The sequence below is a fragment of the Pelobates fuscus genome, chromosome 2 (assembly GCF_036172605.1).
Source record: "Pelobates fuscus isolate aPelFus1 chromosome 2, aPelFus1.pri, whole genome shotgun sequence".
Classification (NCBI taxonomy): Eukaryota; Metazoa; Chordata; class Amphibia; order Anura; family Pelobatidae; genus Pelobates; species Pelobates fuscus.
In genome coordinates this window covers 262,007,053-262,032,498 of record NC_086318.1, presented here as the reverse complement: position 1 = coordinate 262,032,498, position 25,446 = coordinate 262,007,053, and the positions used below count along the sequence as shown (strand labels likewise).

Genomic DNA, 25,446 nt, shown 5'->3' with positions numbered 1-25,446 from the left:
GCCCTGAGGGAGATGTTGCAAGGTAGACAGAAATTGAAGATCTACTTTATTTCCTACAAGAGACTGGATCGGGCTCCGCCCAGACGGTTGATATAGTGGTTGATATGATGCATTCTCCTCAAAATTGACAATTTAACAGTTGGATCTCTCCCTCGCTAGGCTGTAGATTGTGAAGGTCCTGCTAGGCAATTGATGGAGAGTTTCTGGGATGTCCAAACACCCACTGTAGATACTCTTTCACGCGTCGTGCTCTATCCCCAGAGGCTGGTGTCTGATTCCAGGACAAAATCTGGTTTGTCGACGAAGATAGCCCGACTGTTCCAGGCCTGCATGCTGTCACCGGTACCGGTTGGTCGTAGTTAGGGTTCTGACGAAGTAACGAGGCTTTCAGGCGTTGCACCGCTCTGTAGTGTAGTGGACACGATAAAAAGGCCTGGATGGATGCGGACAGGAGACCCGCTACGTGAGCGAGATTTTCAAAACCCAGAAATTGGATCGTTTGGGAGGGCGTCATTGCAGATTTTTGACAGTTTACAACAAAACCCAGCGATTCCAGCAGTTCCACGGTATAGTGTCTAGTTTTGGTCTCGACCTGCAACGAACCCCTCTTGCTAGAAAATGAGTAGCCACATGCTTCAGAAGCTTGGTGAAACACCATGGAGCCGAACTGAGGCCAAAAGGGAGGCACGTGAACTGCCAAGGTTGGTCGAGCCACATGAATCGGAGGAACTAATGTCAGGAAGGATGAACGGGTACTGAGAGGTACGCGTCTTTGAGGTCCATCCTCGTGAACCAATCGCCATCCTGAAGAAGGTCCCTCAAAAGATGGATACACCCTCCATCTTGAAATGGCTGTATACCACATGAGCGTTGATCTTCCGTAGGTTGATAACTGGGTGGAAGATTTTTTACCAGGAACATATTGCTGAAAAACCCTGCAGGTTCCCGAGCAGGTTGAATCGCACCCTTGGTGTGAAGTTCCCAGAGTTCGGAGTCGATGAGTCTGGAATCGTCCGCGGAGCAGTTCATAGGTCGGGCGGACCCGTCTGATGGGGGAAACCAATGAGGTCGTTGATAACACCATGAACCGTCTGCAGCACCCACGCGTCCGTGGAGATGTCCGCCCAATTCTGAAAATACAGAGATATGGCCTGCAGTACGGAGACATATAGAATGGAATGAGATAATATGTTGCTTACCTGAGGAGAAACATGCTCTGCCAAGTCCACGTGATACGCGGCCTCTATCTGAGCCTCTAGAGTATGACAGGCTGTCTGTAGCCCACTTCCGGGTAAAACGGTTGCAGTTATGAGGAACAGGGGCGTGAAAGCCCAAATTGGCTGGTGGCACGGCCCCTTTGTCGGCCACTCCTGCCAAAAAAAAAAACCCCTTGTGGTTGCCCCGAAAGACCTTCCGCATCAAGGTCTGTACCTTAGTGAGCAAAGTGAAGACATTAACATGCTTGTTAAGCTCCTTTAGAAAGGCTTCACCAAACAGTTTGCCCTGTACCTGGGGTCCGAGCTCTTTGGTGCCTAAGTCCACTAACTTTCTGTCTATATGGAGCAGTGTTGCTTTGCGCCTCTCAGAGGAAAGGGCTACATTTGTGTTTCTGATAAAACAGAAACATCTCTATGCCCATTCATGTATGCCCTGAGCCCATTCCTGAACAGTGCTGGAATCAGTGCTGGCTAGCTCTGATTGCATTGTCCACCAGGTACATGATCCGTGAGAGGGGTCCAACAATTTATCTTGGGCACCTTTACGGGGGTCACAACCACCTCTCGTCATGAAGGTCATCATCACTTGGTCGAATTCAGGGGTTTGGGCCACGTTATTGGCCAGGGAAAGGCGTGGGCATTCCGACCTCAGTCTGTTACGTACCACCTTTTACAGAGGCTTATGGAGCCATAAATGCATGAACTTAGACAAATGGTCAGGGGTGTCCATTCACCTGAACGTGGTTGTCGGATATTCCATGGGTCAAAAAGCTTCCCCATCCTCTTGTGCGGGGCCAGTGCCCTCCATAATCTGGGACTCACCCACAATAGTCTCCCGCATGAATGCGATGTGTGACTTGGCATCCGAATCCCAAGTGTCATCTGACGACACCGCTTGCCATTTATCCAGTATGGATCGTTTGTGTCGTGGGGTAAGGGCATAGGTTGTTGCCATCTTGTAGCGTTTAGCAGCTGCCTTGCCCTTGTATAGTTTGTGCTGAATTTTTGTTTTTCGCTTGCCAGGGCGCGCATTCTCCTTAATGTGGGAATCTGAGGCTTCAGAATTCGAGTCATAGCGGGAGCAGTGGGGCATGGACTGTTTAGCTTGTTCCAGCACTTTAAAGAGTGGTTCACCTTGTTTATGTGTTATCTTTGCTGCTGTGGAGTTAAGAGAGTTAATGCAAAATATGAAGCCTCCTGTCATGTTGTAAAATGTATGCTTACTGGTGCTTTTACTTTCCTTTGTGGAAAGATCACCTTTAGTTTTAATCTGTACTAGTGCTTTTAGTTTTACTTACAACTTAATATTTTGCTGCATTCGTTTTGAAACATGGTTTCAAGCAGTACACTTTTTGACTATTGAGCAACATAAAATGTTTTATATTTAATATTTTTTTCCACTCTACAGTTGGCCTGTTTGTACCTTGCAAAGGAAGTGTTTGAGACTTTTACAGAAAAACAGTATGTGTCTGGATTGAGAAGTTTTATTTCTCAACGAATTGTAGGAGGTGAGTTCCTTGAACTTGTAAGCTGTTCATTTAACTTCATAAACCGTTCAGTAAATCATATAACCTATAAGTATTTGCATCTGAGAAATAAATGCTGGGCAGAGCTTTTTTCTTCAGTCAGTAACAGTTGGCGAACAGAATGTTCCACGGAAGGTTCTAGAAAGTTAACACACAGTTTTATATTGCCTTGCATTGTATACTGCCAAATTATTAAAGGAAAACGCCAAGCACCGTAAACACTATAGCAAACTGTAGTAGTTATGTTGCCAGTAGTACCTTGAGACCCCCCTACTTTGTAAGTATTTTTAGAATGGCTTTTCTGCATACTGTAACAAACCACCTCTTTTACAGGTAGGGCTGTCACAGATCTTGCAGTAACCACCGCCTTCTAGGGTATTCAAAGTCCAGGACACAGTCAGCTCGATTTTCCTTTTTCTTTATTCAGTAAGAAAACAGGTGCTTTAAATAAAAAACAAACAAAATCCCTTGCTCTTACTTGAGCTCTTACTAGACAGGAAATTGCTATCTGCAATTGGGTGGCTTTCCCACTTACCAATTTCCAAACAAAAGAAATGTCTTTGCAATGAACACAGTTGTCATTCACTCTCCTAGCTGTCTTTTTCTCCCTCCCCTGCAGCAGGCTGCCCTCTTCATTTTAAAGGCCTGTCTACTAATTGACTAGCTACAGGTGAGTGTCAATTAGTTAACTCTAAAGTCAAATCTAAATTGTGGTTTGTTACACAGCAACTAGTGCTGTTGGAGCATTGGCCCATCCTACTCTCCAAATACTCTGCCCCAGGGATCCATACCATGTTTTGCAGAACCTCAGCAATGTAGATTGCAAACGCTAACATCTTTCCTGGGGCATTTAACTGAAAATTCTCAGGTCGCAGTTTAGCAAATCAGGCCTGATGTATCTTCCATCAACCACAATGCCACTTTTACGCTCACATATCCTCCCCCCCAGCTCATACCTATTGGTTTGAGCGACCATGGAAATCAGAGAGTGTACCCTCGACAGCCCTCAAGCCAATATCAGAAGCATCTGTTTGAACTATAAAGTCCCTGGAAAAATCTGGGGTCACCAAGACAGGGTGGCTACAGATAGCTTCCTTCAAACTCTTAAAAGACTCTTCCGCCTCAGGGCACCACTTAACTATGACCGGGGATTTGGCTTTAATAAGGTCTGTTAGAGGTGCAGCCATGGTAGCAAAATCTGTGATGAACCGCCTATAATATCCAATCAAACCCAGAAATGCCTTTACTTGTTTCTTTGTAAGGGGCTGTGGCCATTTTTGTATGGCTTCTACTTTGGCTTCCTGTGGTTTAACCAAACCCCTCCCAATAGAATAACCTAAGTACTTTGCTTCCTCTAAACCAATTGTACACTTGGAAGGGTTGGCAGTTAAGCCCGCTGAGCGGACAGCATCAAGCACCGCTTGAACTTTGGGAAGGTGGGATTCCCAGTCTGTACTGTGGATGACGACATCGTCCAAATATGCTGCAGCATAACGAACATGAGGTCTAAGAATTCTGTCCATCATTCGTTGGAATGTGGCAGGTGCCCCATGCAACCCAAATGGCAATACAGTGTACTGAAATAGGCCACTGGGTGTTGAAAAGGCTGTCTTTTCTTTGGCTCTTTCGGTGAGAGGGACCTGCCAGTAACCCTTGGTTAAGTCCAAGGTTGTTAGATAACGAGCTTTACCCAGTCTTTCTATTAACTCATCAACTCTGGGCATTGGGTAGGCATCAAATTTTGAGATGGCATTTAACTTGCGGTAGTCATTACAGAACCTCCATGTGCCATCAGGTTTTGGCACCAATACAATAGGGCTACTCCAGTTACTCTGGGATTCTTCAATGACTCCAAGTTTTAACATGCTCTCAACTTCTAATGTTATAACCTCCCTCCGGCCCTTAGGAATTCTATAGGGCTTGAGATTAACTCTTTTCCCCGGTTCGGTTATTATATCATGTTTGATCACTTTAGTCTTTCCTGGAACTACCGAGAAAACATCCCTATTTCTTCTGATGAAATCTCTGACCTCTTGCTTTTGATGCACAGACAGAGTCTCAGATACGTTCACTTCTGGCTCTGCTATAGGGGGGTCTGTAGGTTTTAAAGCAATCAGGATCTCCCTGTCCTTCCATGGCTTTAACAGATTTATATGATACAACTGTTCAGGCTTTCTTCTCCCTGGCTGTCTGACTTTATAATTGACATCACTCACTTTTTCTATTATTTCATAGGGTCCATGCCAAGTCGCAAGGAACTTATTCTCCATAGCGATCCTTTCAAAAGGCACATCAATTATGGGTAAGGGTACAAGTGGACTACGAAAAGTCTTGAAAGGAGCCCTGTACTGGCACTCGGGGCACGAAGAGCAATAGTTTGTAATAGCAGTAAACACTCCAGGCCAGTAAAACCTTCTAAGGACTCTCTCTCTAGTCTTTTCGACTCCCAAATGTCCCCCTAATACGTGGCTGTGAGCCAACTTTAGTACTATATTTTGGTAAGTCTGAGGAACCAACAGCTGCTTAATGACGTCTGAATCCCTTTTTTCTACACGGTACATTAGGTCGTTTTGTAGTTCAAAATAGGGGAACGGTAGGGCTTCTCCTGGCTGATTAGCAACCCCGTTCACAACTTTAATATCATTTCTAGCTGTCACTAAAGTGGGATCTTCCCACTGAGCACTTTTAAAATTACCTGGACTAATTCCAATATCAATTAGGTCCTTATCCTTGTCTGTAGTATTGGTAGACTCCTCACTAGTTTGAGCTGGGTTATCTCCTATTAATACTGGTTTAGGGCAGTACTTTCTCCTTTTTCTAATTTTTCCGTCACAGTGGTCAAAACCCAAGTCCATATCGGAAAAAGGGAACACATTATCCTCGGCCGATTGACTAATTTCTGATAAATTTTGTTTCCTCTTTTGTACAGCTGCCCATAATTCTAGAAAATGAGGAAAGTCTCTACCGATCACTACCTCATGGGCTAATCTAGGTACAACACCCACTCGGTACTTTAAATCCCCATACTGGGTTCCAATATTTACTTCCGCAGTGGGGTATTCTTTTTTTTATCACCATGAACACAGATAATGCCTATTTTCTGTACATGATCGGGTTTTACCCAAGGTATTATAGACTCTGTTACCAACGTTACCATACTGCCTGAATCAAGTAATGCTTTAGACATTTTTCCGTTCACAGTTACACAGCATTTATGCGGGTTATCATCATCGTCATTGGTAATAGTACCATAACAGTTAAACAAACATGAACGGGCTCCCTCATCTTTGCCCATATTGCATTCCATAGGTTCATCCCCCAATGGACAGTCTTTGGCCATATGACCAGCCTCTTTGCACCTGAAACATTTGACAGTGAAATCTGTCCACCAATCAGTTCCTCTCCCAGGCCTATTAGACCTGGATGCCCCACTGGTGTTTTGTGTATAGAGCTGCCGCTCTTCAGCTCCCCTTAAACCTTGAACAGTCTTACCAGGTCTTGCCGAATCATGGGGCTTAGGATTGCGCGGGTTTTCCTTTGAAGTAGGAGATAGCAGTTCTCCTGCAGCCACATATCTTTCTACCAAGGTAATCAGTTGGTCAGCGGTATGGGGGTCACTTTGGCTGACCCAGCGACGTAGGGCAGCTGGTAAACCACGCAAAAACCGGTCCATAACTAGGGTTTCCACAATGTGGCTAGCTGAATGGATTTCAGGTTGTAGCCATTTCCGTGCAAGGTGTATGAGGTCAAACATTTGGGAGCGTGCGGCTTTGTCTGAAGAATATGACCATGAGTGGAACCTTTGGGCACGTACTGCAGAGGTTATACCCAGTCGTGCCAAGATTTCAGCTTTCAATTTGCTGTAGTTACTTGCCTCGGCTGGTTCTAGGTCATAATATGCTTTCTGTGGCTCTCCACTTAGGAACGGTGCCAATATGCTTGCCCACTCACCAGCCGGCCATCCCTCTCTCTCAGCAGTGCGTTCAAATGCCAGAAGGTACGCCTCTACATCATCGGATGTGGTCATTTTCTGAAGATAGTGGCTCGCCCGAATCGCCTTTGGCTGACCCTGATATCCTCCATCAGGGTCTCCATTCAATTTTCCAAAGATAGCTTGGATTTCCTGTTGTAGCCCCTGGGTGACTTTTTGCTGCTCCTCACGGGCTACTTTAAACATCTCCGCTTGTGTCACAACAAGCTGTTTCACCAAGGACTCAGTGCACTCCATTTGTGTTTTAGCCAGGACTTTAGCACCATCTGCCTGGGCCAGCACCAGTTGCTGCAGGGCTGCACTGTTTTCTGCAGCTCTCCTGTTAGTCTCCTGTTGCACAGAGGTGGACTGGATCAGAGCCTTGATAACATCCTCCATGTTGAGCTTTAACTGACTCCTACCCTCAGGCTTACGTGGTTATGCCCGCATTCTCCACCATATGTAACAAACCACCTCTTTTACAGGTAGGGCTGTCACAGATCTTGCAGTAACCACCGCCTTCTAGGGTATATAAAGTCCAGGACACAGTCAGCTCGATTTTCCTTTTTCTTTATTCAGTAAGAAAACAGGTGCTTTAAATAAAAAACAAACAAAATCCCTTGCTCTTACTTGAGCTCTTACTAGACAGGAAATTGCCATCTGCAATTGGGTGGCTTTCCCACTTACCAATTTCCAAACAAAAGAAATGTCTTTGCAATGAACACAGTTGTCATTCACTCTCCTAGCTGTCTTTTTCTCCCTCCCCTGCAGCAGGCTGCCCTCTTCATTTTAAAGGCCTGTCTACTAATTGACTAGCTACAGGTGAGTGTCAATTAGTTAACTCTAAAGTCAAATCTAAATTGTGGTTTGTTACACAGCAACTGGTGCTGTTGGAGCATTGGCCCATCCTACTCTCCAAATACTCTGCCCCAGGGATCCATACCATGTTTTGCAGAACCTCAGCAATGTAGATTGCAAACGCTAACATCTTTCCTGGGGCATGTAACTGAAAATTCTCAGGTCGCAGTTTAGCAAATCAGGCCTGATGTATCTTCCATCAACCACAATGCCACTTTTACGCTCACAATACCTATGGTCTGCAAGGCACTGTGCTCCGCCTCCACTTCCGCCTTCAGAAAACCGGAAGCTCTCTGTTTAAGCTAAGCCTGGAGGTGCGTGGTTTAGCTCATTGGCAGAGAGCAATCGTCTCGCTCTCTCAGAAATTGAGCTATCTCTGCTCTGCAGGGCTTAGCTCACAAGAGCTAACTGAAATTCCTAAGCAGGCTGAAGGCTGTTTTGGAGATGTGCCCCCGAGGAACCAAGTTAAGAAGTCCTACCGTTCTAAACTGGCATGACTACTAACAATGGAGGGGGGAGCCAGCACCCCTGGTACCATAATTACTAAAGCGTCCTGTACTGGTTAAGGTGCTTGATGTGTTCCTTTTATTGAAAATTGTTCTTTCTTGCATGCTATATTAATTACAATGAATATCCTCTAATTCGTATTGTTGTGTGTGGACTTTGGAGGACCTGTAATTCATAAAGAATAAATATCTTGAAATTTGAAACCTAATACCACAAATATAAAAAATAAAGCTTTATATATGGGTTCAAATCAGTGAAGGGGATTTTGTCTAGATTGCGTAGTTAGGTTTAGTTAGTTTATATTATTTTCATTTGAATCTTATACTATTTTGATAAACAGGCTGACATTTGCTCTGTGTGGTAAAATGAAATAGATGGGCTTCCTGAAAGCAGATATGACCAAAGATTAGTACTATGTGATGCCTTGGTATTTAAAGGGGCACTATAGGGTCAGGAACACAAACTTGTATTCCTGACCCTATAGTGTTAAAACCACTATCTGGCCCCCTTTGCCTCCCCAAAGATATAAAAATCTTACTTGTATTCAAGTCTGAAGCTGCTGCCTCTGTCTGTGAACTTCCTCTGAGATCATCAGAAGTGGTAGCCTGATCCAATCACAATGCTTCCCCATAGGATTGGCTGAGACTGACAAGGAGGCAGATCAGGGGCAGAGCCAGCACAATTCAAACAGCCCTGGCCAATCAGCATCTCCTCATAGAGATGAATTGAATCAATGAATCTCTATGAGGAAAGTTCAGTGTCTGCATGCAGAGGGAGGAGATACTAAATGTTTGGGTGCATTTCAGGCAGCCATGACCCATGATGGATCTCTAACAGCCATCTGAGGGGTGGCCAGTGAAGTTATCACTAGGCTGTAATGTAAACACTGCATTTTCTCTGAAAAGACAGTGTTTACAGCAAAAAGCCTGAAGGTAATGATTCTACTCACCAGAACAAATTCAATAAGCTGTACTTGTTCTGGTGACTACAGTGTCCCTTTAATTTGAATCTGCATAAGTGGCGCCATAAAAAAAAAATGCATCATGCGTAGATATAAATGTATAGATTACATTTACATGTGTACCTTAAAGGAACACTACAAACACCATAACCACTTCAGAGAGCTCTGAGCTGACAAATTCCTGAGAGATATCAGCTGAGGCTCTCTCTTTTTAAACCGAACCGGACAGACCACAGGTAAAAAGCCAAACCGTTCTTAAATGTTTTTCTTCATTGGAGGACATTGGAGGAAATTGGAGGTGGCAACGCACTGAAGTGGTTATAGTGCTTGAAGTTGGTTTCATCATCCACAGATTATTGTTGAAATATCCACAATAAAAGTACTGTATAACATTACTAGGCCTGTGGATCATTTTTTTAATTCTTTATTTTATTGTGCATATAGGTTTAACAGACACGCTCATGGTGCCCCAAAGGCATTCCACTTGCTTGTTTCAGCAACATTTGTAACAGTGGGGTACATATTGAGTTTTGCACATTTTTATATTTGTGCGTAAATACATATGCTAAACTACAAGAAGGTGTTTAGGTGTTCATAGGAGACACATGAAAGCAGTATCGTTAGTGGTATACATTTGAAGTGAGTACAAAGTAGGTAAGCCAATAAAGTGTCGAACTGGCAGGTTCCATTTTATCATTGGTTGTAGGCTAAGTGTAAGCTAAGCGTCCGAGAGTCTGCCTAGTGTGTGTGGTACAAGCTTTGTGCTAATGCTATTGCAATTAGGCTGTATAGATACATTCAAGTCATATCGCTTTATAAAGGTTATCACCCTGGCTGGTCGGGGCGACCCGGGCTGTCCCAGTAGGATTGTGTCTGCGTCCTGGTGGCCCCGAGGCTACACCGCTCCAGTGTCCCGCCTTGCCTCTCGCTCAGAGATCCCTGGTGGGGGTGGGTGCCGTGCGGCACTTCCATTCCTCAGTGCTGCCGCTGTTCTCTCTTCGCGTGGGTTGATTGGGCAGCTTGATTTTGGCTCAGATGGCCCCGGGGACCGGTGAATGTTTCTCCGCCTTACTTTATTGTAGGGTCGTAAGTCTTGAGCTGCTTTGTGAGTCGTGATCGCGTGGAGGTAGCAGGTCTCCTCCCCACCTCCTGAGCACATGGCGCCCGCCATTTTAGGCACAGCGCTCGGGTCCCCCCAGCCGCAGTTGTGATTTCTCGCTTGGGGTCTCAGGGTAAGGGCCGGGATCACCCCCCGGCCCATAGGGGGGGGGGAGCAGGGCCGGATCCGCTCGGGATTGTACCTCGTGGGGCAGCGGCCGTCCGCCCCGCTCACCGCAGGTGAAGGCCCCAGTGTTGGCCACTAGAGTTTCTCCCCCAGGGGACTGCAGCTTAGGAAGCCAGTCTCTCCCTGGACCCAGCGGACCCCTTGCTCCAGGTGCAATCGTTGTCGGTCTAATTAAGGTGGTCAAAGCATGTTGTAGTGGTTGGATTATTGGTTTGTTGCAGGAGCTTCTCCTGTTTGCGACCGTCCAGCTCGGCGGTCTGGCCCCGCCCCCCTCTATAAACTTTTTATGATGTTACTCATTGTTTATAATTTAAGTAAGAATTTCACTGAAAATTCCTTGTAAAAATCTCCACAGGAGTAACCAAATGTTATGAAGCCTTATCTTCGGATATGCAAAAGAACACATTATCTTCATTTGTGCAAGTTGGAATTGTGAAGGTCATTAAATCGTAAGTAGTATTATTTGCTTTTTTTTTATATAGTCCTTTTTATTTTATATTTGATGTTTAATTCTTTAATGCAACCTTTTTAATAATGATCATTTACTCAATTTCTACACTTACTGAACTGTTAATATTTTTGTTTTCTTGAAGTACTAGGTTATTGGTCAGGATATGTCAGTCACTGATCTGTTGTCTCAGAGCAGTGATGTGTATAGCTAGTGTTATTTTGTTTGCTTCTCTTCTTCTCTATGATTGTCTGAAGTTAGCTATTAAAACTCTCCCTTTAAAGGTCTGTAAGAAACAGCCAATTAGAGTGCAATGCTCCATGACTGATATCCTTAACAGTGCTGGTCAAGGAATGGCAACCAATAACAAAGTGACAGGGGGAGAAGTTTGGTCCTCTGTTGTAGTTCAACTTGTTATATGCAGGACAATATTGCTCCTGTATTATCATGTGGAAAAAAAAAGCACACGTTACTTTACAATCAATGTTTTTCACAGTCCACAAAAGCAGTCATGGTTAGGATAACGTCATTGTCTATTAGAAATGACTAAAATGCTTGTCTCTTGCACTTCCCTGCTCCTTCTCCCAGAAACTCAATTTTAAGTTGTAAAGATGTGGACATAGGGAACTAGTTATAGAGATGGCATCAGTAGACCTTAAGGAGTCTTGGCTTGACCCATCTAGGCAATATGAACATTCACATGCTTCATGCTGTGAACTTTTTTATTTTTATTAAGGTTTTTCATAAATTGCAATTCAACACAATTGCAATCGATACATCTTGTACAATGTCTGTATGTAGTAGGAAATAATAAATAATATAGTAGGAAAAAAAGAGCCCTGCAGCAATGGAAAGAGTCCGTATTGTTCTTGATACGTTATCTGTATAAAATGGATGCACATTCATGGTGACACCTGATATTTCTTAATTGCCTATTTATCCTGTAGTTGAACCATCAAGAAAGAATGCAAATAACAAAAAAGAAAAACATTGATAACAAAAATACCCGCTAATAAAGTATAGTAACATTACATGGTCTTCCATGGTTCAGCAATTCATTTTGTGTATGTGTAAAAACAAGCTGTTAAATGAGGTGGTCTATCTTGTCCCATGGTACTCCGAGATTAATAGAGGCGGTTAATGAGAGCATACTGGATTAAGTTGAATCAGGTTGTGTGCAGAGCTAGTCAGAAGTCTAGAGTAATGTAGGAATACTATGCGAGTTTCCCCCCACCTATGCTCCGCCCTGGCGTTTGAAAGTTTCATATCATAGAAGGTTTAACTATATTACTGTGCATGTAGTTCCACACTGTGTGTTTGTCATTTCCCAAGGGTTGACAATCTGACTTTTTCCATAGCCAGGAAGTGTTCAAATCTGGACAACCAAGTTAAGTATAAGGGCTGCTTTGTGGATTTCCACAGGAGTGTAAATTTTGTAACAGTAAGGAGAAAATATTAATACATATTTATATGTATTGGAGGGTATATGAGTTAGGTGAAAACTGTGTTGGAATTTCCAAAGGTAGATTAACACCTGAAATGTCTACTATTTCTCGAACTTTCTTCCAAAATTCCTGCATGTTTTTGTTCACAGTCCCACCATATGTGTTGAAGTGTCTCAAGATCTTTATTGTATCTCCAACAGTTGTGTGATTGGGACTTGTCAAATCTGTGGATCTCTAAAGGGGAGGTATACCATCTAGCTACTGATTTGAAGTTTAAATGTGATTCGAATGTACATTGACAAATTGTTAACCCTGCTTGATCCGTGAGTGGTTTTGTGAGTTGTGTGTTCCATATGCGTGTGTATTAGGAACGTTTTGGGAGTTAAACAAGGATTTGATCAATTTATAAAACTTGGAAAGTGTAATCGTAACTGGTTTGTTCTGAAAGCATAGTTTTTCATACATAGGTTCTTCTCGGAGTCCATTTCTGGTAGCTTTAATGTTGCCAGGAAGTGTTTTAATTGATGGAATTGAAATATATGTAGGGGTGTTTGTGTTTTCTGCATAATTATTTCTGGTATCGGTTTTAATTTAGAATTTTCTACAATGTCTCCCAGCGATAAGTAGGGAAGAGTAGACTGATTTTGTTTTTAGTTATTAGCAGTAAGCCTTTTTCACCAACTGGGAATAGTGGCTTGTATAAGACTGTGTATTTCAGAGGTATATCTGGGGCTAAATCTTTATATGTAGCTAATTTCTTCCATACCGTTAACGTAGCTGAAATAGATGGGTGCGTGTCAACAAAACTATATGATGTATGGCTGGACATCCATGGTAAAGCCATAAGTGGTGAATGTATGTTTGATTGCACCAAAGGAATCCTGAAAACCAGCCGATTTATTCTGCTCAGGTGGGTTGCGTAATAATAGTGGAGTATGTAGGAGAGTCCTAACCCTCCCAATTTGACTAACATTTGGTTACAAGGTTTTTTTCCCTACTAATAGAAAATTGATAAGTATAGATCGTACTGTTTTTAGAAGCTTGGTGGTATGGAGATGGGCAGAGTACCGAGTAAGTGAAGTATCCTAGGAAGGATGTTCATTGTGATTATTTTAACTCTCCCCAACTATCAAAAATGGGGTTTATTTTGGCCTTCCATGTCTTTTCTAATGTCGTTCAGTAGAGAAGGAAAGTTGGCTAGGTGTAGTTCTTTAGTGTCTCGTGTGATGTTAACCCATAGATATTTTATGCTGCCTTGGGCTCAAGGGAATAAGAACTTTAAGAAGGAATGCATAGTTTTTTCTGACTGTAAGATATAGGATTTCACCCTTTTCAACTTTAAAGGATCACTATAGTGTCAGGAAAACAAACCTGTTTTCCTGACACTATAGTGCCCTACGGGTGCCCCCACCCTCAGGGTCCCCCTCCTTTGGTGCTGAAGTGGTTAAAACCCTTTTAGCAACTTACCTTAATCGAGCGCCGGGCTCCCTCGGCGCTGGTGACCTCTCCTCCCCCCGCCGACATCAGCTCCTGAGTGGAGCGGAATGTGCATGTTCCTATGGACGTTCTGCACGTTGGATACGACAGCCACTAGAGGTTGGATTAACCCTGCTATGTAAACATAGCAGTTTCTCTATACTGTATACTATACATCAGCTTTGGATGATTTGTAACTTTTATGTTACTTTATAACATAGGTGTTTATCCAGACAGTTGAGACATTGTTGCAATATAGACATATTTTTTTCTCATATCTTTTATGGACTGTGTTTCAACTGCATATTTATTGATTTACATCATGTTTATATTCATTATTTGAGCACACTTGGATGCAATATTTTTAGAGCATCTTGTTTATATAATTTCAGCATTGATTTTCAATCTACTACTTAGTTGATGTGCCCCACTTGTTTTAGCTAAAGGCAGCACTTTTCCTGGCAATACCTCTTGAGGGTTTTTATGTATTATGTGAAGACCTACTACTCATTTTAAGAGACAATTTGTGTTCTATCGAATACAATAACCACTAGCACCTTTTTTATCTGATTTTCCTACAATACATCTCCAGGTATGTTTGGGATTTATCCTAATTTTGCCTGTTACATAATGGGTTTCTAGCTGTTCTATGCCTGACCACATCCATGGATCGATTTAAAGTCTCCCCCTATAATCAAGTCACTCTTTAAATTATTGGGCAGACTAGATGGGCCGAATGGTTATTTTCTGCTGTCACATTTTTTGCCTATATTTGAAAGCATACATCTAGAAGATGCACATTGTAAATATTTACTTGCCCAATAAATATCAAAGGTCACAAGTGTGGTCCCTAAAGAACCCTTCAGGATTAAATCATCCCTGTCAGGGCTTACCTTAGTTGGGAGTCCGGTAGGAAGAGATTTGTGCTCACCCTTGCAGATCTACACAGTCTAAGGTGATAAGGTTAGAAACCACCAGGACTGTGAATCTGTGCACGGGGGTTGTGCATGAAAGGTTTTCCGATTAGCAGTACAGACTAGGGCAAATCCAGAGAAGTAGTCAGACACAGTTCCAAAGGTCAGGGCAGGCAGCGAACACGCAATAACGAGGATTCAGAAGCAGGGGTCACAAGCCAAGTCAGTCTTTAAGCAACAGGAACAGGAAACATGAAACAACGAACTGACAAAGTTCCCAGGGCAAGGCAGTGCGCAGGTGGGCTTAGATAGACAGGCGCAGCCACAGGAAAAGTCCAGCCCCCAGATGAGGAGACAAGGTGAGGAGACAAGGTGAGAAACAAAAACCCAGAGACAAGACAGCAGGACTAAGACAGAGTCCAGAGTTTAAATCCCCTCTTGGGCACTTCTGGGGCGACCATGTCTGGATGTCACTGTGAGAACCGTGACAATCCCTTGTTGTCCGAGATGTTTTGTTTTATAGGTAAGTGGTACATGAACACCCAATACTATAGACACTCTCCTAGACCTTACCACTTGAGAGGTTGTTGTAATAAAAGTGTGGACATTTCCTATGGTATAGTTTTGGGGCATTTGGGCCTCCAAGATTTGTCTCTTGGAGAAAGACTATATGTGCTTTCAGTTTTGCAACTACTAGAGTACTAGATTTCATTTTTCAGGTGAGTTTAAATCCCTAACGTTGCAGAAAACCATATTGACCGTCCCCATTGGGTAAGTCAGATATGCAGTAGCAGCTTGTGTATAGGTGCTGTTCTCCACATGGTGTGTATAAACAAACAAAAAAGTGAGAACATTGAACATAACAATTAACTTAGTTAGACTTGAATTGTGTCCAGTTGTTGAGTCGGTGCAAGTCCTGTTAATCATCCGAAATGTAGGTGGTGAATGGGAAAATAACAAGGGTGGGAGACAGGGGAAAGTAGAGCACCGCTCCAGGGAATCATGGAACTATCGCAATTATGGAAAAGTAAGGTGTTTTGGATTACCAATAGTGAGCTCTCAGTCTTGGTCATGGATGGCTGTGAACTTTTTATGTGGAGCCAATCTGTGAGTTATGTTGCTATGGATGGGCTGGATGAAGTATATGATCCAGCATGCTTCATTTTAGAACATGAGCAACTGCCTAATACAATCACAGTCCTCTTTACACACCTGTAAATGACTCTTGGTTGTACTGTCAGGGAAGGGTTGGAGTAGATTTGCAAATCTGCCAATAGATTTTCTAAATTATGTGATATTTTAATCGCTTTTGGCAAAAAAAAGTCCCAGGGCTGTTGTTCACTGCAGTCACCTGCTTTTCGTCCACCTATCGTGGCATCCCTGTAATTCTTAGTTTTACGTTCTAGCAATAATTGTTATAGGAAAAAAAAGTTTTGCCTGGCAAAGGCCATATTTTATGGTCACTTCAACAATTTTGCTGCATCCTGCTTTAATGTCTTCCTTTATTCCACTAACAGTAGCTTTGTGGACTGTAACCACATAAATACAATTTATCTTGCAAACATAAATTATACTTGAGGAGTAACCTTACAAAAACAAAACACCAATCTAAAATCAGTATTTAAACTAAACCGCTAATCATATTATCGTCTTTATACCAATAGTTACAATTTGTATATATTTTCACAACTATATTTACATTTAGAGTATTTTTCTTGCCTTGTAACTAAATGACAATTGTTTTTGTTCTTTAGAGCTACGGAAACAAATTTCCTTGTAGACCAGAGATCCATAAGGGAAACTGCGGAAAACCTTGGTAAGATGTTTAGACTTTTATGTACTGTAATGTGTTTAAGACCAGTATGTAACTTTTTTTTCCAGTTAAACATAAACAATGTGGATTGCAGGGAACCAAATATATTGGAATTTTAGTGCATGGATTCAGCTGATGCCCTATTCCTCCAGAACGGTTACCACATGTCTAGAAACAAGATATGTTTGATTTGAGGAATGACCTATAAGAAACAAGAGTCAGGTGCTTTAACCCCTTAAGGACACATGACATGTGTGACATGTCATGATCCCCTTTTATTCAAGAAGTTTGGTCCTTAAGGGGTTAAGTTGCATATATAGTGGAAATAGATTGGCATGCACGTGTAGTTCAAACTGGCAAAATTCCTTGATTTTAAACATTTCGGTTTTTTTTTGTTTGTTTTCTTTTGGCTATACATTTTCCCTAGAGCTTTGCACCACTATTTTATGAGTCATATAACCGTTATTTACATCCCACATCAAAATTATAGGTGCAAAATAATGAACTCACAATAAATATTGTATCTGTCAAAAAGATATACAGTTGCATGTCTTTTTCCAGACTGTGATTACATGGGTAAAGAGAAAGGCTTATGATGCAGCATTCTGAAAAAATATTAGCCTCCAAAATCCCCAGATCTCAATCCAATTGAGCATTCATGAATTGTGCCAGAACGTGGACCTTTGGAGGTCCACGTTGCAACTTGCAGGACCTAAATGATCTGCTGCTAATGTCTTGGTGCCAGATACCACATGACCTGTTCAGAGGTACATAAGAGCTGCTTTGGCAGCACAAGGGGGACCTACATAATATATAGCAGGTGGTTTCAATGTTGTGGCTGCTGAGTATGCCGGGGAGTCTTTAAGCCAAAAAAAGTCGGTAATGACCGCGGACGTACCTTGTACGTATTTTTACTAAATTGCCACTTACATGATCGCTGGCGATCCCCTGCCGGCAATCGCGATCTTGGGGTCTGCATGGGATCTCAGGCAGACTCCCACTGCCCGATCCGGCCCTCCCTGGCAATGTGATTGCGGCGTCCTTGCAATCACATGGCCGGAATAGCCAGCGACAAGGGACCTGCAATGTTACTCTTCCGTGCCATATATGTCTGTCTTAGCCCAACCTTGATCCCGCCTAGCAAATAATGTGACTCAAGGAAATCTTTGTGTATATGCACACCTGCATCCACTCAGAACGTAGGTTTAGACCGAAATGTTTTGTTTTAGTTTAGGCCTGTTGCCCATCTACGCTACCTATTTCTCAACTGTAATAACCTATAAACGACTATCAAGCTAATGCAAAGACAATATCTAGAACTAGCCTGTATTGCTCACTTGAATGTTATTGTATTACCGAACATTGTTCTAAAAATATGAGCAGTTAAACGACAACCTTTATACTTAAAAAAAAAAAAAAAAAAAAAAAAAGAGAATGTCAGGTAAACTTTAAACATTGATAGTCACAGGGCTGCTTGGGGAGTATTAGTGCAATGGGAAAACACCCACTGATCCAAGATGTGGGAATGTAGGCTGCAGTTTTGGACAATTAGGGAGATCTCTGACTATTCTGAAAAAGCTGGTTCCAGAATAATGTCAGGATGCTTGTTGTAGATTCAGTACCAAAAAAATACAAACAAATCTGCATATCTACACTCAAGATAAAAGATAAGCTGAGGAGCTTCTGACACACAGCCTGCCTGGTCAGCAGTCAGGCCACACCTTCCTATATGTACTGTTATTAGTCCACACTTTTTATTATATTTAAATAAATTCAAAAGAAATATATACAACTGTGATACTATTCTATAACGAACACCCTGAAATATGTATTTCTATATTAATGTATCTTTCACTTTTACAGGATTGCAAATGATCAAAGAAAAACTTCCAACAGCACGACTGTAGAGAGACAAAAAAAACCCCAATCTATTAATACCTGTGATTTTGGTGAATATTTTGGCACCGTTTGACAAGAAATCCCATTTAATATGGAATCCGATCTTAAAAGGAAGATGCATGCAATGCACTTTGCTATTTCTAAAATTAGTATTAATTTTGTTGTACATTTTCTAACAGAAATGCCTTCTCACCCTTGCAAAACAACAGCTTTCTAATTAACTGCAGATTGAAACAGAATCTACTTAAAAAAAGGCCAAATGACTCACTGAAGATGAAAACCATGTTCAAGAACAAACAAGCTGCTACCTGGAAGTATATTTGGGAGCCATTTAAAGGTTGTTACAATCTATGTGAAGATTAACTAGAAGTGGTTCTTATTAACTGAAATAAATACCAATAAAAATGCAATTTTGATTGCATTTGTCACATGCATGCTCTGCATTTGCTAAGCTTCCATTTTTGTATTATAGAACAAAAATTAAAAAGTTTAGACACCTTTTTGTTATGCTTGTGTAAAATAATACATTGTGTAAAATAATACATTGTGTAAAATCATGTTTTGTTTCTTTTGTACATTAAGGCTAATATCACAGCACTGTGACATGACAACTGCTGTCTGAAAATGCATATATTGGCGTTTCATGGAAATTATTAGACTTGTGTACATCTGGAATTTGACTGTGGAGTCTTATTCATCGAATAATACTCCAATGGTAAATACCAGACTGATCAATTTGTTTGGGCATATATGAAATGCACCAATGCACTAGTCTAGAAGTAAACTCATAATTCCTAAACTCTATTTTGGGTAAGCGTCCCAAAATATTCCCCCATTAAAGTACATTTCTCGTAATCTTTCTGAGTTCAAATAAAACCTGAAATAATAGGTGAATCATTGAAAAAGTGAGTTTCTCCATTATTTATATGGATGGAAACATTATTTATTCTAAATGGCAGATCCTTTAAATGGTTTATCTGGAAATGTAAGCTGACTTTATATAAGCTTTTTGGATCATAAATAATTATTAAACATCTATAGTGTACTGGAATTATTACACTATAGAAGGTTGTGTAAGTATTACCCTATATATTCACTTCATCTATCACACTATAAAGCTGTGCACCATCATTTTAGATTTTGTTTATATATTTTATAATTGACTTAAGAGTAGAAAGTCTGGGTTTTTAAGGAAGTAAGTTTGTATGTTTTTTTAATGTGTGTGTACAAACGGAATACATGCCAGGACCTGGTATGTTTAGTGCCAAAACATAATCATACTGTTAATATTATGTCTGTACAATTTTGAAGAACTATTCTTCTTCTTCTTTTTTTTTTTTTTTTTTGTGTGTTTTAGAGCATTGTGGTAATTTATTTTTTGGGGTTGGAAATGGTTACGGTTATACCACTGGAATGAAATGTTGTGTAAGTGTACATTTAATTTAAAGAAACACACTGTGGTGTGTACATTTGTAGGGTTGCCATTTCATTGTAATAGAAAATGTTGGTAAAAATTAAGTTTAAACATTTTCCAGGTAAATGTAAAGTGCCTTTGTTCAAACTGTCCATGTTTAGAACTTAACTGAAGTGAGATTAAAATTACATGCACAAACAATGTGTATGACATCGAAACATCCTATATAGCCTATAGAGAGACCTACAGGGCCGGACTGGGGATACAAAGCAGCCCTGGAAAAAAATCAATGCCAGCCCCATAAGTAACTACGCCATGTATTGTCACATGTAATACGTATGTGTTGCCACCCGAGATGAGTGAGAGGGGGGCTGTGAGGTGGGTAGGGAGCAGTATAGTGGGTAAGGGGGCTGTGAGGTGGGTAGGGGGGCTATGAGGTGGGTAGGGGGGCTGTAAAGTGGGTAGGGGGGCTGTGAGGTAGGTAGGGGGGCTGTGATGTGGGTAGGGAGGCAGTATAGTGGGTAGGGGGGCTGTGAGGTGGGAAGGGGGGCAGTATATTGGGTAGTGGGGCTGTGAGCTGGGAAGGGGGGCTGTGAGGTGGGAATGGGGGCTGTGATGTGGGTAGGGAGGCAGTATAGTGGGTAGGGCGGCTGTGAGGTGGGAAGGGGGGCTGTGAGGTGGGTAGGGGGGCTGTGAGGTGGGTAGGGGGGCTGTGAGGTGGGTAGGGGGGCTGTGAGGTGGGTAGGGGGGCTATGAGGTGGGTAGGGGGGGATGTGAGGTGAGTAGGGGGCTGTATAGAGGGAGGGGGCCTGTATAGTGGGTAGGGTGGTGGTGAGGTGAGAGGGGGGGCTGTGAGGTGGGTAGGGGGCAGTATAGTGGGTAGGGGGGCTGTGAGGTGGGTAGGGGTGCTATGAGGTGGCTAGGGGGGCTGTATAGTGGGTAGGGGGGATGTGAAGTGAGTAGGGGGCTGTATAGTGGGAGGGGGCCTGTATAGTGGGTAGGGGGGTGGTGAGGTGAGAGGGGGGCTGTGAGGTGGGTAGGGGGCAGTATAGTGGGTAGGGGGGCTGTGAGGTGGGTAAGGGGGCTATGAGGTGGGTAGGGGGGCTATGAGGTGGGTAGGGGGGCTATGAGGTGGGTAGGGGGCTATGAGGTGGGTAGGGGGTCTGTGAGGTAGGTAGGGAGGCAGTATAGTGGGTAGGGAGGCAGTATAGTGGGTAGGGGAGCTGTGAGGTGGGAAGGGGGGCAGTATAGTGGGTAGGGGGCTGTGAGGTGGGAAGGGGGGCTGTGATGTGGGTAGGGAGGCAGTATAGTGGGTAGGGGGGCTGTGAGGTGGGAAGGGGGCAGTATAGTGGGTAGGGGGGCTGTGATGTGGGTAGGGGGGCTGTGATGTGGATAGGGGCAGTATAGTGGGTAGGGGGTAGTATAGTGGATAGGGGGCTGTATAGTGGGTAGGGGGCAGTGAGGTAGGTAGGGGGGCAGTGAGGTAGGTAAGAGGGCTGTGATGTGGGTAGGGGGGCAGTATAGTGGTAGGGGGGCTGTGAGGTGGGTAGGGGGGCAGTACAGTGGGTAGGGGGGCTGTGAGGTGGGAAGGGGGGCTGTATAGTGGGTAGGGGGCTTTATAGTGGGTAGGGAGGCAGTACAGTGGGTAGGGGGGCTGTGAGGTGGGATGGGGGGCAGTATAGTGGGTAGGGGGGCTGTGGTATTGGTAGGGGGCTGTATAGTGGGTAGGGGGGCAGTACAGTGGGTAGGGGGGCTGTGAGGTGGGATGGGGGGCAGTATAGTGGGTAGGGGGGCTGTGGTATTGGTAGGGGGCTGTATAGTGGGTAGGGGGGCTGTATAGTGGGTAGGGAGCTGTGAGGTGGGTAGGGGGGCTGTGGTATGGGTAGGGGGGCTGTATAGTGGGTAGGGGCTGTATAGTGGGTGGGGGCTGTATAGTATGTGGGGGGGCTGTATAGTATGTGGGGGGCTGTGATGTGGGTAGGGGGGGCTGTCTGTGAGGTGGGGGGCTGTATGGTGGGTATGGGGCTGTAAAACGGTAAATACCTTCAGTTTCCTGTTGGTCCGGTGGGCAGTTTTTCAGCACCATGCGTGGGGGCGGAGCCTGTGGGTGGGAGGCGGAGCTTCCGTTTGGGGGCGGGGCATGCGGCCGGAATGATTTCAGACTGTGCAGGGAGACTGACAGGTCTCCCTGCAACTGCTGGCAGCCACACCAGCCCCCAGCTCCTCCCTCCTTCCTCCCCTCGGACTGATTGGCTGGCACAGTCCGAGGGGAGGATTTATCATAATAATCATTAGGGCTGTCAGCCCGGCCCCAGCTTAATGCGGCCCACCGGGAAATTTCCCGGTATCCCGGTGGGCCAGTCCGGCCCTGGAGACCTACATTATTCCAATTCATTGGTTAACAAAATATAATGTTGAACAAACCCAACAATCCAAATCATAAGTTAATATGACAGTGTTTGATAAAACTGTTAAATATGAAAGGTGTATTCTCTAAGTAGGTGGTGCTAAGTGTATTCACCCTTTGCATTTCTTACTAAACCTTTTAATAAATATTTTTTTCATTTTGAATTTCTTCACTGTGGTATACACATGCTAAGTATGACATTTCTTGCAATGCACAGCTTCTAGAATGTCCAGTCCAGCTCTGAATATATATATGGTTGTCTTGTGTCCTACATATTTGACGTCACAAACAAGATTACATGCAAACTTATCAGAATTTTGTAACTATTTCATATTTGAAATATTCATTGACTGTGTTAAACTTAAAAAAAAAAAAATAAAAAAAAAATTACCAGACTTATGCACAGGTATGGTGTGCAAACAAAATAGATGTACCATACCATACCATATCATAAATCATGCGTAAAAGTAATGCCTAATCGTAAAAGGCATAGGATGGGGGTCCACAGGGCAAACAGATCAAACCTGCCAAGTTAACCCAGTATAATCAGATGAGTTATTCCAAACTTTATTGAATGCAGCTATCATTTTATGCAACATGATATTCAGTTCATACATTATTTTATTATCTTAGATTTTTCGACTATTGCTAAAGAGTGGGAGGTATCTTTTAAGCTAAACAGCTGCCAAAGCACTTCATGCGGCCAGGGTAATTTAAGTTTTTGCTGGTGAGATGTGAGCCTTTTTCTTAGTCAGAATTATAGGAAGTTACTGTGGACTAGGATAGAAGTATGAAATACCTGTAACAGTAGGCCCCTAACTAATTTCCCAGTATAGAAAACCCCCACAAAATTACCAATACATTGGATAGCTTTACGGGATTGTATACCCTCTCATTAATATTTTATATATTTGTATCTGAAACTGCATTTACCAAAACACTTTTGAAATTGCCTCTTAAATATATGCCCAATCTCTCCCTCCCGTACCCCAACATTCCCACCAAATCAGCCTCCCATTGAGAAATATAAGAAGATTTGTATTCCTCCAGTAGTGTGAGATATAATGTGATGTATAAAGATGTTATAAGCCCCTTCTGGGAAATCTTACGGATATAAAGCAAATATATATATATATATATAATATTTTTTTTTTTTTTTAAATAGAATAAATAATCTAATAAAAACTGTTATTCTCATGCTCTGAACATACCCGGAGTCGGTCACTAAAGTGAGAAGGGTTAGGAATTCAAACTTAATTAGAAATTTACGGTCAGAATAGCCAAACTGGAAAAATTCTCCAAGGCAGCAATTCTTCAAGGTCAGGCCACTTTGAATAACTCTGTGTTAACCAACAATAAAAGAATAATGGCTTCTACCCTGCATTGATTCTGATAGATACATTATACAGGGTGTTTAAAAGATGGACCCGATTTGAAATCATTATATTTCTGCAACCACGAACCACCCATGAATGAAACTCTTACCACTTGAAAGACTTGGGCATAAACAAATCTGGTAGGTATAACAGCCATACATCTTCCAGGAATACAAAATTCTGTAGCCGGCTTCCTCAGCATAGATCCACGAGAATGAAGTCTATCATACAAGATGTTCCAGATGATAACAGAGAAATTGGGACTTCCTCACATAGACTTGATGGCTACAAGCAGCAACATGAAGGTGAGGGACTTCTTCTCGAAAAGGCTGGACCCACAAGCCTTAGGAAGAGATGCATTGTCATTCAAATGTCAATTCAAACTAGGATGTGCATTCCTTCCAACTCCACTCATCTTTCCCCTGCTGAGGAGGCTAAGGTAAGAGAAAGTATTGATTATACTAGTAGGTTCATTCTGGCCATGCAGACCATGATTTCTGCTCCTACTGATTCTCTGCAAGGAATACCTATGGCAACTCTTAAAAGTTAAATTTTTAACACAACAATGCCCAGTTCTTCACCCAGTGCCAGCATCCCTCAACCTGATGGCATGGAATTAAAAAGGGTAGGGTTAAGAGACAAAGGTTTTTCACAAACAGTGATTGATACACTCTCTTCCAGGCAAGGAGAAAAAGTACTTCAGCCACATATTACAGAGTCTGTTATGTAATTCCTTCATGGGTAATATCTAGACAAATGGATATTCAGAAAGCATCTAACAAAGATATTCTGGAATTTCTGCAATCCGGTTTAGAGAAAGGACTGAATTGTAGTACATTGAAAGTCCAAATGTCATCCTTTTCACCACTTAGAGAAGCAGACCTGGTGGGTCAGAAAAAATTGGGCGCCCCCCAGTGGAAATCCATGCATATATACAGAGGGTAAAACATAACCTTTAATGAATGCTGTATAAAAAGGTATAGTAACCTATAATAGGATCGCAAATAAGCGATAAACAAAAAAGAAAAAATGTAACAAATATATAGGAGGTTATAATAGAGAGAACACGTTGGATGGGGTGAAGTGTCCTATGATAAGTTCCCTGGAGGATACTTCAATTGTCCCCCCACCGTGTAAAAATAGCTCTCAAGTGCACTGGTAACTCGATGCAGTAATACTATATAGAACCCTCCAGTAAGTTCCCAAAAATCGAACCCAACAAACCGGGATCAATGAGGGTGGATAGAGTATCAAAAACCTGCATACTCAGGAGAGAACTGTGGCAACAGGAAATCACAAAACGAGGTCTGTATACTTATGTGATAACACACTGTCCAGGATATATACAATGTAGCTGAGACAGCGATCTGGTTATTAGAGTCTAGCCTGCAGTGGCCAGGGGCACAGAACTGTGGGAGAGAGAGAATCAACTGTGCTGAACAGAGTTTCCCACCCCAACCCCATACGTCCCTTCCCTCTTGCAGCCTCTAAGGTGACTATCTCACAATCCAGATTACTAGTATCACTCGTGGAATAACCTTGGTTGCTAACTGAATCTGACACCGGATAACCTCCCTGCCTGCCTGAGAGAGCACGTTGGATGGGGTGAAGTGTCCTAAGATAAGTTCCATAGAGGATACTTCAATTGTCCCCCCAACGTGTAAAAATAGCTCTCAAGTGCACTGGTAACTCGATGCAGTTATACTATATAGAACCCTCCAGTCAGTACCCAAAAATCGAACCCAACAAATCGGGATCAATGAGGGTGGATAGAGTAGCGAAAACCTGCATATTCAGGAGAAAACTGTGGCAACAGGAAATAACAAAACGAGGTCTGTATACTTATGTGATAACACACTGTCCAGGATATATACAATGTAGCTGAGACGGCGATCTGGTTATTGGAGTCTAGCCTGCAGTGGCCAGGGGC

General features: G+C 42.8%; 1 protein-coding gene across 2 annotated transcripts in view; it reads left to right on the top strand.

Annotated features, from left to right (window-relative positions):
• Window positions 1–18,751, top strand: part of GNPAT (glyceronephosphate O-acyltransferase) — a 61,263-nt gene extending 42,512 nt beyond the window's left edge. For both annotated transcript variants that reach the window (XM_063443363.1, XM_063443362.1), the window contains 4 exons: window positions 2,626–2,725; window positions 10,680–10,773; window positions 16,362–16,423; window positions 18,284–18,751. In XM_063443363.1, coding sequence (XP_063299433.1) covers window positions 2,626–2,725; window positions 10,680–10,773; window positions 16,362–16,423; window positions 18,284–18,327 — 300 coding nt within the window. In that variant the 3' untranslated portion in view covers window positions 18,328–18,751. The remainder of the gene's footprint in view (window positions 1–2,625; window positions 2,726–10,679; window positions 10,774–16,361; window positions 16,424–18,283) is intronic.
• The last annotated feature ends 6,695 nt before the right edge of the window (window positions 18,752–25,446 follow it).